Source organism: Onychomys torridus, chromosome X, assembly GCF_903995425.1.
Source record: "Onychomys torridus chromosome X, mOncTor1.1, whole genome shotgun sequence".
In the NCBI taxonomy this organism is placed as follows: domain Eukaryota; kingdom Metazoa; phylum Chordata; class Mammalia; order Rodentia; family Cricetidae; genus Onychomys; species Onychomys torridus.
This window is the reverse complement of record NC_050466.1, coordinates 48,677,173-48,691,473: the sequence shown is the minus strand read 5'-3', so window position 1 is coordinate 48,691,473 and position 14,301 is coordinate 48,677,173. Positions and strand designations below refer to the sequence as shown.

The 14,301-nt window shown below is 38.7% G+C and overlaps 1 protein-coding gene across 4 annotated transcripts in view; it reads right to left on the bottom strand.

Moving 5' to 3' along the window:
- The window catches only part of Mtm1 (myotubularin 1), a 132,961-nt gene that overhangs the window by 64,706 nt on the left and 53,954 nt on the right, over nt 1-14,301 (bottom strand). For 3 of the 4 annotated variants that reach the window (XM_036175335.1, XM_036175334.1, XM_036175336.1), the window contains one exon: nt 11,217-11,318. In XM_036175335.1, coding sequence (XP_036031228.1) covers nt 11,217-11,318 — 102 coding nt within the window. Of the gene's footprint in view, nt 1-11,216; nt 11,319-14,301 lie in introns of those variants that run through there. The other variant, XM_036175337.1, reaches the window with a different exon arrangement.

Sequence of the window (14,301 nt, the reverse complement as noted above, 5' to 3'; positions counted from 1 at the left end):
AGAAAGAGAATGAGACTGACTAAAGGCAAGACTACATGAAAGGAGAAAATGGTGGCCATTTGGAACAATGATGAAGTTATTGCTGAATCTGAATCTGTGGCTTTCCTCCTTCATTCCATGGACAAAGGTCTAACTGACTTCTGGTGGTATCTTCTGCCTTCTTTATGCCACACTGCCACAAAACCAATCTTCATCTCCAAGTGTTCTTAGTTTTTTGAGGTTTTTTTTATGCTTTGGGGGCTCACCACATAGCCCCCAAATTAACTAATTTATTGCTTATTCAAGGGAAAACAATCTGCACCAAAAAGAAACAGAAAATAGTAGACATTTTATAGTACTTAAGCCACATGTAGGCTGACCGCAAGGAAATGTGTATAAGCACTCTCATTTCAATTCTAATCTCAAAATGCTATTTCCTTTTATCTGTTCATTCTGTAATCAACCAAAAGGAGGAGTCCACTAAATCTTTGCATCATTTATAATTTTAATACAATCTAGAAATATTTCTGAGCTGAATAACCAAGGCAGAGAATAAAACTCCCTCTGGATTCTCTATTCACAGGCTCATTTAAACCTCTCAAATGATCAAAAGTGTATGTGCATAACTCACCTAATTTTTATGTAATTATTCTTATAAGCTAGCACACTTAAAGTTGAGCAGGAGAGGAACAGGTAAAATGGTACAGGGCTTAATTCACATGACAGGGTTTGATCTTATAAAAGCCAGACCCACCCCCAAAGGACCCAAATCTCATTATCTATTGTACATATGAAATGAAATGTTCCATTACTGCCTACAAGAATATACATTACAATGCATTCATCAAAAATAGAAACACATACTTAGAAGAATCTAGGCAAGAAGAAAAAAGCAGCAGAAACTATAAAAACTAAAGGTGACCAAGGAGACTAATGCCTGCCAATGTTGAGGAGGTGCAATTAAACTGCTCCCATCTTTGGAGGCAACATGTCACCAGCCACAGCTAATGCTGGGCAAGCCAGTTAGTTGCTTTGCTCCCGAAACTTCAGAGAGCAATCCCCTTACACTTGCCTACCTTAACAGATACAAGTTCAGATGTGTCATGCTACCAGATGAAAACAAAAGCTGCACTTTCAGGACAGATCATCAGCTCAAAGAGGAATGAGGGGGAAATACTGTGGTTATTAACCTTAATCCAGAATATCACCAAGAAACAGGAAGTGCAAACACAAATCTGAAGTGAGTTATGCACGTTTCCCTAAAAGTAGTTAAGTCTGCATGGGCCGAGGAAACAGAAAGAGAATGATTTAAAGCACTCTTGGAAGGATTCCTTTCATTCCATAGCATCACTTCTATTCTGCACTACTGGTTGGGATGCTTTCTGGATTTAATTCTCTGGTGACTTCTAGTCCTTTATTAACCCATGGTTTGTTAATAATACCACTAATCTTTATATAGCATCTTTTTTAAAAGGGCTTAAAGTTTCCCACACACTATCACAATTCCTTTATTAATAGTCTGTGGGGAGTTGTTGTAGTCATTCTTATTTCTTACACCTGCTGGGAAAATGGTGGGCTAATAACAGAACAGCTGGCATTTATTGGGCACTTACTGAGTGTCAGACAGTGTGTTATAGGCACTTTACTTTGAATCCTCACAAAAACTCTATGGGGTAAGAACTATTATTATTCACACTGCAAATGAGAACACTGAAGCACATAAATACTATGTGACTTTCAAAGTGTCTATGCAGGAAATTCTCTGAGCCTCACTCTGACAGAGGTCACTGAACCCATGACCTATGCTAGCTGTAGCACACTAAATGAGCTTTGCAATCAAGTCCCCTCATAGATCTCCATATCAGTAGCATCTGTGAGGCTGGTATCTGAACCTTATGCTTTATATCTAAACAGTGCCTTTCAAACTTTCTGGATCATGATTATAAGTAAGGGATTAACTGTAACACCATGATCCAGCACACTCTCCCACACATGCACACACCCTTAGAAGAAACATCTCAGCAAACTATACACCCCTATTCTGTTACGCCTTTCATGTTTTCTATTCTGTTCCATTAAAGAGACACACTGATTCATGATTCACTAATAGGCTGGGGCTGATACTTGAAGAAACTTTCATTTAGCTGGACATCACCTATAATTCAGCACTCAGGAGGCAGAGGCAGGTGGATCTCTGTGAGTTTGAGGACAGCCTGGTCTAAAAAAGTGAGTTCATATAAAAACCCTGTCTCAAAAAAATAAAAAAACAGAAAAAATAAGCTCTCATCTAAAATTATATTATTTGATTGCCCCATGTGAGTACAAAATGACCAAATAATAAAGAAATCAACAACTGAACTTTGCCATTTGCCATATTTTGTTGTGTTGACAAACTCTGCTTTCTGTAGTCTTTGCATGCTTTGCACACAGGTACTTGACTCTGGTTTCTCCCTTCAGATTACTGCAGCTCTTACAAAGCCATATCACTTCTCTAAAATTCATGCTGAGCTACATGTAATTTGTGAGAACTTCTGATGTTTGAAAAGCAGGCATTAAACAAAAAGTATTTTGGATGAAACAGAAAATGCCACTTAAAAGCCACGCACACTGTACTCGTCTGAGAGCTCTGTGCTACTATAAAAGTTGTAGTTAAATTTCAAGTTTAAGTCCTGACTTGAAGACGTTGAGTGGCGAAGATAGTAATGGTTCAGAAGGCAAGAGAGGGCCAAAGGGGCAGTCTCAATAGAACATGAACTCATAGTTCATTCATCCCATGGATGGCCTTGCAGATCAGCTCTCTTGGCCTTCAGACACCATTTCTTTCATTCAACAGCAAGTTTATTTCAGATTTTAAATAGCGACAACAATCATTGAGAAAATCCATACTAGATTAACAGTTTCACAAATTTTCATCAAGTGGTGCTGTTCATGCAGGAGCCCTTTTATTGTTCAATGCAATCACACTTAGACTGTGCTGCCAGGAAGTCTTCTGGGCATACTTTTGAATCCTCACTGTAGCAGTTTGGAAACTTTTCCTCATCTCCTGTCTCATAGGAATAATCGCCCTTTTTCCTTTCTAAACTCTGCCTTACAAATGGGGACTTGAGTCCTTAACACTCTGCCTTCTCCAGGATCCAAGTCTAGAAAGGACCCCTCTTTGTATTAAATCAGGGGGAGCATTTTTACTTTCATTTGTCCACAGATGCATTCATTCACCTTTCTCACACATTAAAGGGTAAAATTTTCTTCTCCAGATATGGCTACTACTCCTACTTGCTGGGGATGCTGTGAATGTGTTGCTCTGATTGATTAATAAATGAAATGCTGACTGGCTAGTAGCCAGGCAGGAAGTATAGGGACAAGCAGAGAAGAGAATTCTGGGAACAGGAAGGCTGAGTAAAGAGACACTGCCAACCGCCATGATGAGAAGCAACATGTAAGATACCGGTAAGCCATGAGCCACATAGCAAGGTATAGATTTATAGAAATTGGTTAATTTAAGATATAAGAGCTAGATAGCAAGAAGCTTGAGCCATTAGGCCAAACAGTTTAAATAATATAAGTGTCTGTGTGTTTATTTGAGTCTGAGTGGCTGCTGGCCCAGGTGGGATTGGAGATAGCTCTAGCTACGCCTACTTTCCTTTCTTTCTCTTTTTCCCCTTGCTTCCTTTGCTTTCTCTCTCTTTTTCTTTCTTTACAAACTACTATCCATTTAAAACCTTGCAAACTGACTTATGTATCCTCATAAGCACTGGAGTAGATACTGGGCCTATGAAGATAAGGAGAGGCTTCTCCTCCCTGCCCTTCTCTTTCAACTATTTTCCCAAAGTAAATCCTTTTCTGACTTCCTTATTCTCTCAACAGAGGGCTACCCTTCCCATTACTTAAAACTTGAGAACCAAACTGAATGCACCTTGTCCGTACCCTTTCTGATCACATTGCTGCCCAAGTCTGTAGAGTCTCTTGTCCCACTCCTTGCCACTCAAGTCCTTGTCTAGGGCCTGCATTTCTCTAGCACAGGTCTTTGGTTCTTCTATTTGAAGATGTCTTCATTTTATCACATTTCCTTCTGAACCTTATCAGGTCTCTGTTACTTCCTGTGTCACAAGCTCTCCTTCCACGTTGGCATTAACCTTCACCAGATGATCCCAGATCTCATCCCTAGCTCCATCTCAAATACCTTGAAATGTTGTGAGCTTTTCCTCTTTCTGTATTGAGGGCTATATGCCTATAGCCTGAAATCCCACTTCCTCCACTTTCTTGGCCCACTAGAAACTAAATTCATCCTTCAAGGTCCAACACCTACTGGCTATCAAATCCACACAGGCTCTTCCAAACCCCTTCCTGAAAGACAACACCCCTGTGAATTTCCTTTGTATTCCTCTTGCACAACTGAATGTAAACTACCCTATACTGGATCTACACATATTTGTGTGGTAGGTATTGTGTTCGCTGAAATATTGTGTGTTCCCCAAAATAAACATATCTGGGGTCAGAGAACAGACAGCCACTAGAACAAAGCCAAAAATGGTGACTAGAAAATGGGAAGAGTAAGCCATAACAGAAGTTGGGCAGTGGTGACCCACGTCTTTAATCCCAGAAACCCAACCTTTAATACCAGGGAGTGGGGGCAGAAAGAGAAAGGTATATAAAGTGTGAGGACTAGGAACCAAAGGAGTAAAACATGTAGTTAGTTAAGCACTTGGTTGGTTAAGCATTCAGGCTTTGGAGCAACACAGTTCAGCTGAAATTCATGTGGAGGAGGACTCAAAAGCTTCCAGCCTGAGGAAACAGGATCACCTGAGAAACTAGCAAGGTGAGATAGCTGTGGCTTGTTCTGTGTCTCTGATCTTCCAGCATTCACCCCAATAACTGGCCTCGGGTTTGATTTCATTAACAGGTACCTTTAAGATTCCTACTACCTATTTGCCATGTCATTCTCACTAGACTACCAGTATCATTCATCCTGCACTATTTCTCAACTTCCTTAGTTGTTCTCTATGCTACCCTACACAGGACTCTGAAATGAACTCAATTTAGGAAAGCAGTATCAATAGTGGATCTGTTTATTATATTGCTTTAATGACTGATTTACACATTTTGAAGGATGAATTTTAGTAGTTAAAAGTTGTAAATGAGAATGATGTTTTCCAAAACCTTTGTATGTGGAATTCAGTTTATGTTTTTCCCTAGTATATTAGATTACTGTATATAACATTACTGATAGTATATAACATTACTGATATCCTAAGGAAAGAACCAAGAATTTCCAGAATAGACATAAAAAACAATCCATGTACCACAACCTTAAATATAATATTCTCTGTGGATTCCTCCCTCCAATGGAAGACATAGGATTCTAGGTCCTGACAGAAAGATCCATTCTATTCATTTCCATATAATCATTTCTCTATCACTTCTAATGACAGTTTAATTAAAATCCTGTCATTATAACAGCCCATGTGTGGGCTTGGGATGTAGCTCAGTGTAGACTGCCTGTCTAGCTGTGTTCCATCTTCAGCCAGCATTTCTCCAAACAAAGCAAAAAACCTTCCTGTACAAAAGCAAGTATACTGAGGCTAGAGAGATAAAGAGTGATGCCTGCCCTGATAAGCTCACAGAATAATGGCCAGGAAGGGCTGGTAAAAAAAAAAATTACGACATAATTATCACATAGAGAAGCTATGGTATATACTCCAAGAAAGGGACCTAACAATGAAACAGAAAATGATTTCTTGGGAGGACCACGCATGGCATGGGACAGCAACTCAGCCTGAGTAAGACACTAAAGGATGACTGGAGGATAGACATTAGAGAGACAAGTGAATTGTACGTTAAGGTGACAAAAATCCGATCTAAGAAACAGCTGTGTAGGCCAGAGACATAAAGTATAGGGTATGAATCTTGAAGAGTTTCTGAGGTTTTTGTGGGGGCAGTAGCATGAGTATCCTTTTTTTGAGATAGGGTCTCTCTATGCAGCCGTAGTTGACCTGGAACTTGCTATGTAGACCAGGGTAAAACTGAACTTACAGAAATACCGTGCTTCTGTCTCCTAAGTGTTGAGTTATAGGCACATACCATCATACTCAGAGGCACAATTGTATTTAAATTCAAAACAAAAAAAAGTGCAAGGGACAACAACACTATACAGGAAAAAATGGAAGGGAGGGCAGTGAAAGAAGGGGAACCAATTTAGAAGTATGGTTTAAATGAGGAAGCACAAATAGAAATGGGGAAAATAGTTGCGTAACAAGTAGAACCTATTGGAGCTGCAACTGATAAACTTGTGAGAGGAAAGTCAGGAGAAAGTTTTTTTTTTTTTTTAGGTGAATTTTGCAGCCTGACTGACTAGCAGCCAGATTGCTTCTTTATTTATACAGAACTTAGTAAGCAAGGATACATCCATGATGTTCTAAAACATAAATCATGTCATTAATAAACAGTTATCATTCTTACTCATTAACCCTATAACACAATTTTTAAGAATCTGGAGGTATATGACAGCCTGTTCTCAGGCTGGTAGCTTTGGTAGTTTCAAGGACACTAGACAACAACAAAATCTTTAAGCCACCCTGGGAATTTTGCCATGCCCCAAGCAGTGTATTATTAACTCTTAATGGTCAGAGTGACCAAGAAAAATCATCAGGCCAAAGCTGCTGCAGTTTTTATTCAAATTCTAGCATAATACAATGTTTATATTTTATATTTTTATAGAATTCGTCTATATGTCTAATGCTGGCATCCTGTTGTTCCTTGGTCATGATACCACAGTGACTCTGCATGTGCTAACTTTTCTCAGAAAAGGAGGTCCTGACCTCTCATTCTTTTATCATCTTTCCACTCTCTGTATGTTGCTCACCAGTGTGTCTGTGTAGGGCAGAGGTATATGCCAAGTAATTGAGTGTACAGTGGGAAGAGGCTTATAATCTGAAATGTGGCCAACTTCTCTAGCCCACCCAATCTTGTTAACCTGTGGTGATATATTGTATACCCTAATAAAATTTGCCTCAAGATCAAACAGACAAAGGAACAAGCCACTGCCACATCTCACCTCACCAATTCCACAAATCCTCTGACTGAAATGCTAAGTCCTCACCTGAAAAAACCTCTAGTTGAAAGGGATGCTTCTGCTGAAAAGCCTTTAGTTCCTTCCTGTCTCCTCACATCTTATATAACTTCAGGAGAAAGAGTTTTAAAGGTGACTTCAGATTACTGAGCATGAGCAACTGAGGATGCTCAAGTTTGGAGAACATAGAGGACAAAAAACAAAAACAATGCCGGGTGTTGGTGGCACACGCCTTTAATCCCAGAGGCTCTCTGTGAGTTTGAGACAAGCCTGATCTACAGAGTGAGTTCCAGGAGAGGCACAAAGCTACATAGAGAAACCCTGTCTCGAAAAAACAAACAACAAACAAACAAACAACAACAGCAACAGCAAACCCCCCACAAAACAGGTCTTATGATGTGTAGAGAGAAAGGGTCCCAATGAGCTTGTAAAACACATAGACTTCTAGAAGGAAGTTATTCAGGATTAGAGAGGTTAGATTCATTCCAGGGCAATGTCAGGGATAGACTTAGAAGCCATGTACATAGTGACAACTCCATTTATAGGAATAAATGAAATCACCATAGCAAAGCTGGTAACATAATTGGAACTGAAAGCTGAGGGTGGAACACTGATAAGACATTTACATTGAAGGAAAAGGCAAGGGCAATGAAGACTGAGGAGGAAAGGTCAAAATGGTACAGGAACACAATAGCCAAGATACAAGAAGGAGTTCAATTTTGTTGAATTTGGGAAGAGATGAAATCAAATGCAGATGGAAATCATTTGGCAAACAAGAGGTCAAGAGCTCTGTATTACTTAGTTTTCTATCACTGTGATAAAATATCCTGAAAAAAGCAACTCAAGGGATAAAGGGTTTATTTTGGCTCACAGTTCAAAGGTATAGTCCATCACTGCCAGGAACTCACAGCAATAGGAGCTAGAGACAATTGATCACATCACATTCACAGTCAGATAGCAGAGAACAATGAATGCTTAAGCTCAACTAGCTTTTTCCTTTTTGTGCCCTCTAGGACCAAAGTTTAGGGAAGGGTGCTACCCACTTTTAGTGTAGACCTTTTCACAAGCCGCCATATGTGGAAACTTCCAATGGAGGAAAGCAAACAATAGTCTTACCTAGTAAATAACACCTATGAACCAGAACAACCAACATGACAAAAAAACCATAAGGGTGCAATAGTGGTACACATATCTTGGTGATAACCAAAAACAGTCTAGTTAGGTGTAAGACCTGCTCAACAAGAGAGAAATTATGCCTTGTACTGGAAACCTAAAACAATGAAAGGTGAGATAAGCCACGGATCTTGGAGGAGAACCTACAACTTCCACTTTCTAAATCAACATAATTCATAACTACATTCTAAATATTCATCCTTATACACACAGATAAGTGTAGTTTTCACCCCTTATTAAAAAAAAAAAAAACTTCTCTTTGCAACACATGGGGATCATTATAGAAAACTACAACTGATCAAAATGCAGAGAACAAGAGATTATGTGATGCCAAGTTCCAACTGATACATCTACAACACAATTCCTGCACCTAAAGCTCAGGGTTCATTTGGGAAGAAGGAGAAGAGAGAGTATAAGAGCCAGTGGAACAGAAAGCTTGCTGTTAAATAGTGTTTCCAACAAATGTCAGAGAATGTATACGTATAAAGTCTCCTCAACATGGATGCCCAAACAAGATACCTATCATGGAAATGAGAAAGCTCATAGGGCCTCAACCCTAAATAAAGTGCTATGATAAGTAGGAAATGCTGACAGTGTGAGGAATGGTCTTTCCTAATTTTATCAGACGGTCAGTCCTGAGATTATAGGTAACATAATATGGGCTGAGCAGGTTGTATTTATGTATCAGAAATACACACATACACACACACACACAGACACACACACACACACACACACACACACACACACACACACGTATGCATGTATGCGTAACAACAATTAAAGAAAAAGGGGGCATGAGCTTGAGAGAGGGGAAAGGTGCATAGGGGGGGTTGGAGAGAGGAAACACGAAGGAGGAAAAATGATAAAGTTATATGATAATTTTAAAGTTATTATTAAAAAATCCCACAGAGGCACTAATTTATATAGTCCCTCATAAGTGTTCCCAGAGGTTTGTTTCCCAGACAGACTTAAATTCCATCAAGTTGGCAATTAACACTAACCATTACCAGCTCCTTAAAGCAACAGGCAATAAAGCTTGATTTTTTGCATGGGCTAGAGGAATAAATTAATGAGTTAGTGAAATTAGTGAAGATAGGCTAAAATATTTTTTGCAGAAGTTTGGCATTCAAGTGATAGATGAGTAGTCTAAGGGAAAAGCTGGCCTGCCATTTGTCTATTTTTCTAGGGGAATGAGTTTTAAAAGACACAAAGGATGCCAGAGAAAAGAGAAAGCTGATGGCTCAAGATTTTGAAGAAGGATGGAATAGGGCCTCAGCTTTCTCAAACCTGCTTGTGAGCCATTCCTTCATTTTCTAATAATACAGAAATAGATATGCATAAACCAAGATACAACATGTTTCTTGATGAAAAAAGATTTCAGCCTCACAATCATGAAAGATTAAAAGATCTATTCCCATAAAATATTTATCATAATAAAGTTAAAATATTTACATAGAAATATTTTAAAACTTATTTGGTCAGAAATATAGAAAACTTTGGTAGAATTATTCCCAAAGCACATCACATTTTCATCTGCCATTAATGTAAGAGCACTCATTAGATCCTCCTGATAGCTTCTCCCTTCTATCAGGTGAGCATTTCCTGTGACTCAAAAAACTGCTGGTAGCAAGATCCAGAAAGAGAAAAGTCTTGTCTCATTAGGAGAAAAATCTCAAATCTTTGTTGTAAAAAAAACAAAAAAACAACAACAACAACAACAAAAAACAAAACCTACCATGACAACAGATGAAATACCACAAAAAAGAAATAGAGAAAAACAATATAAGACAGTTTTGTGGTATGATCTCTCTTCCTCACACTCCATTCAGTCTGCTTCATAGTCATTTTCTACATATAACAAAGCTGTTTTGGGCTGGGGATGTAGCTCAATTTGGAGAGTGCTACCCTAGCTTTCATGAAACCATGGGTTTGATCCTCAATGCCTCATAAACTAGACAAGGTAACGCAAACAATGGGGAGGTAGAGGAAAGAGGATTAGAAATTTGAAGTCATTCTCAGCTATATAGTGAGTTTTCGGCCAGCCTGGGCTACATAAGACCTCATTTTAAAATAATAGCTAATTAATAAAACTATTTATACATTTTAAAAGGAATTATTTCTTTTCCTTGTTCTCCCCTCAATGAGTGTTCACCTCTAAGTTTGTGGAGATTGAAGCAGAGGAAGATAGCGATAAGATGCCAGCAAGGTATGATAGTAAGAACAAGAAGTTAAGCCTGGTGGCAGACACTTGTCATTCAATCACTCAGAAGGTCGAGGTAACATGATCACAAGCTTCAGGTTAGCCTAAGCAAATGTAGGTCAAGTCAGTAGAGTGCTCACTTGGCATGCATAAGGCCCTAGGTCCCTTCCAAGCATCACATAAACCAACTATGGTGGCACATGCTGGTAATTCCGGTTGAGGTAGAGACAGGAGTAGTCCAAGGCAATCCTTGGCTGCATAGAGAGTTTGTACCCAGCCTTAGATACATGATACTCTGTCTCATAGGAGGAAGAGAGTGAGGGATAGATGGGTGGAGGGAGGAACAGAGGCAGAGATAGAGAGACAGAGAGAGAGACGGAGAGGAAGAAGGAGAGATGAGGAGAGAGAAGTATGGTTTTGTTTAAGTGGTCTTAGGATCAGTGGATCTGTTCCCATTTTAAACTGGTGCCACAAAAGTCTGGTTCACATTGCTTATTAGCACCAAAGTGAAAAGTGATGAATTCATGGAAGACACTTAACAATAATGTTCTAATCCATTTTCTTACTATCACAGACTAGGTTTTAAAGGGCATACTCATGGCTGGAAAGCACAAGATCCCAGGCTATTTTGTACTAGTAGGGAGGAGACCCTTCTGGAGCTGAGTAAATTGTACTTAAAATGTGCCACACAAGAAAATACAAAGCAGTAAATCCAAGAAAGAGAAGCCCAATTTTCAAGCACTTTTCACAGAGACTTCAAAGCATGGTGATGCTTAGGGGAGCCCTGGACTTTACCAGACTGTGTGCCAGAGGAAAGGCATATCTTGTGAGGACCTCAAACATATCTCTTCTGCTGTGGCCTTCCTGCTTCAATGCGAACCTCAGGTTTCTCAAATCCTAGAAGCAAAGAGAAAGCACAGCTGAGTCTTCAAGGAAAATTATAATTACCAAAAATGTCTCTTCAATTAGGGGAGAAGATTCACTCACATATAAAGGCAATTTATCTAGACTAGTAAGAAAATTACATTTTTCTATTATATCTTGACTTAATTCAGTTTAAGAAAACCTGGAGATAGTCCCACTCTAGCCAAGAAAGTAAAGACTAACAACTTCACCAGAAACAAAAGTTTCCAAACCAAAGTGCTGAAGACAAGACAGTAGAAACAGAGTCTAGAAAAAAAAAACAACCATGCTTTGCTCTTCATCTGTTTACTTTCCACCCCACGTTCACTGCTTTGAAAGGAACTTTAATTATTAAACAGTAATTAAGTTATATAAAGTTCAAGAGTACCTGCTATCAAATATAATCTCAATATTGTTAAATGTGTCACTAAAATGCAAACACTTTTTCCCTAAATGATTGGCATTTTATGTTCTCATACAAGTAATATAAATAATAAACTTTTACTATTCAATTCTACTTTCACAGAGTTCTATATAAGCCACATTAATGTACTCTACATTAGATATCACTTTACTCTCAGGAACTATAAATTGATGATCAAAACCAGATTTTAAAGACAGCTCTCCACACACATCTCTTTAATAGGCAAGAAAGACTTTTAAATGGAATCTAAATAATATAGGGTCCTCTAATAATTGTTTATATTAAACATAGTATTCTATCCTATTTTTAAGAATGAATGTTTTATAGGTTATCTTTCTTTAAAACTATCAATCATGGACTCTAGGACTATCTAAATAGTGAACCTGACTCAGCCCTTGCCATCTTACATATTACAACACTCATATTTTGCAAAGGGTTTTTTGTTTATTTTATCAATAATACTTTTCAAAAGGATTTATTCTACTTTGTGTGTGTGTGTGTGTGTGTGTGTGTGTGTGTGTGTGTGCGCACACGGGCGTGTGCATATGTATGCAGGTACCTGCAAAGGCCAGAAGAGGGTATTAGATCCCCTGGAGTTAGAGGTGGTTGTAAGAAGCCCAGTGTGTGTGCTACAAACTGAAGTTATCCTCTACAAGAGCAGCAAAGCACTGATGACTGCTATGCCATCTTTCCAACCCAAGAATATATTTAAGCTTCACAATTCTTCAGTCTGAAGGGCCAGTGAAGGCTTTGCCATATACATTCCAGAAGGCAAGTAAAGTATGAATAAGATTCCAAAACCACCAATGAATGACCTAAGATCAATCATTCTGAATGCAGATGGCAGCCACTGAGCCTTGACAGCTCCAGGATCTTATGCTTCCTTTTTTGTTTCCTTTTTTTTTTATAGCACTGAGGATGGAATTCAGGGCTTCATGCATGCCAGGCAAACACTCTAACACCCAGCTACATTTCAGGCCCATACTAAAAGTGTGTTACTGAAAAAAGTCCAAAAACAAATTCATATCATATCCCCCCAAATCTTGGGGTATTAGTTGTTAGTTCATGATAATCACATGAAAGGAAAAGTCATTTCAATAGGATGAGATACATCCAACAGGTTTCCAAGAAGCCACAGGTCTAACACTAGATAGCTGCCAACTGTCAGGCCACAAGGACCTGTAAGGAATTTTCCTTCTAACAGCCATAAGGCACTGGTAGCAGCACTACAACATCATTTTCTTAACCACTTTGCTCCAAATTAGACTGTTTCCAAATCAATATTTATTGTGATCCACCAGTGACGCAGAGGAATACTTTTTACATGTCGAAGCATGAATGACTCAAGTCACTTTCTGTCATCTGATTCAGATGCAATTACAGTAAAAAAAAAAATTCTTTCTTGCCAGCAAGAAAACTAAAGTGAACAAGACATATGATTCACAGGCAGCAGATTACCTAGTCTGGAACATAAATAGGAGCATACACTAACTGTAAGTCATATCTGGTCTCTTCCAGCTTGGCTGGAAGGGTAACCAGGAAAAAGCCTCATGGTGTAAGAGTCTCCCTGTTAAACTCAACATGCTTGCCAACTTGATCTTACGGTGATACTCAATGGCTTAATTACTATTAAAGAAAACCTGACTGTCTACCTCAATATACTATACTGTCTTTAAACCAAGTAAGTAGAAATGGAAGAGAAGAGCAAGAAGACACTCTGGCAGTATTGTTTGCCCTTCCTTTTTACAAAAATACTTTAAATTGTTACTTAAAGTGGTACAGGTCCTACAGGGTAGTAATTCCCATATTCACAACTACCTTCTCTCCTGTGGCTGTATAAGATCCTTTATAACCAAGAGCCACTCCCTGCATGTTGCTACTGTTGAGTGAAACCCACATGTACATAGCTATAACAGCCTTATTTTGGGAGAGAAATGCTGTGGTATCATGATTACTAACTACAGGTGCAAGGTGATATATGAAACAGGATGGCAAGTGCTTATCCCACTGCTGCAGACTTCTTTTATATCGATGTCAGGACTGCTAGTAAGAAAATGGAGTGTGCCTTTTGTGACAGTGTTCCTTGGGAGGTAATTTTATTAAAAGGTTATGCTACAATTGGACTAAGTGGCATATGCCTATAAACTCAGCACCTTGGAGGAAGATCAAGAGTTCAAGGCCACCCTTGGCTACATAGGGGTTCCAAACCTGCTTGGATGACATAAGACCCTGCCTTAAAAATGTTGCTTTATAACACTGTTCTAAGGACTAATCTATTTGAAGTAAAGGTCAATTAAAAAAAAAAAACTGTTGTAACACCTGAGATTTTTTTCCTGGTAAGCTGTTCCTACGTTATTTAAGAGTGTACCCTTTTATTCATTTGGGAGGGTTTATATTTAAATATGAATTTTCCTATTGATGAGGCAGCAAGTACTTTACTGGGATGACAGTCACTTCAATGTCACCAAATTATTAACCACACTACCTTGAATGCTTAATATAATATCCCTTTCCATGAATCTTTTGAGACAAAATACAAAGGCCCTTTTTCAA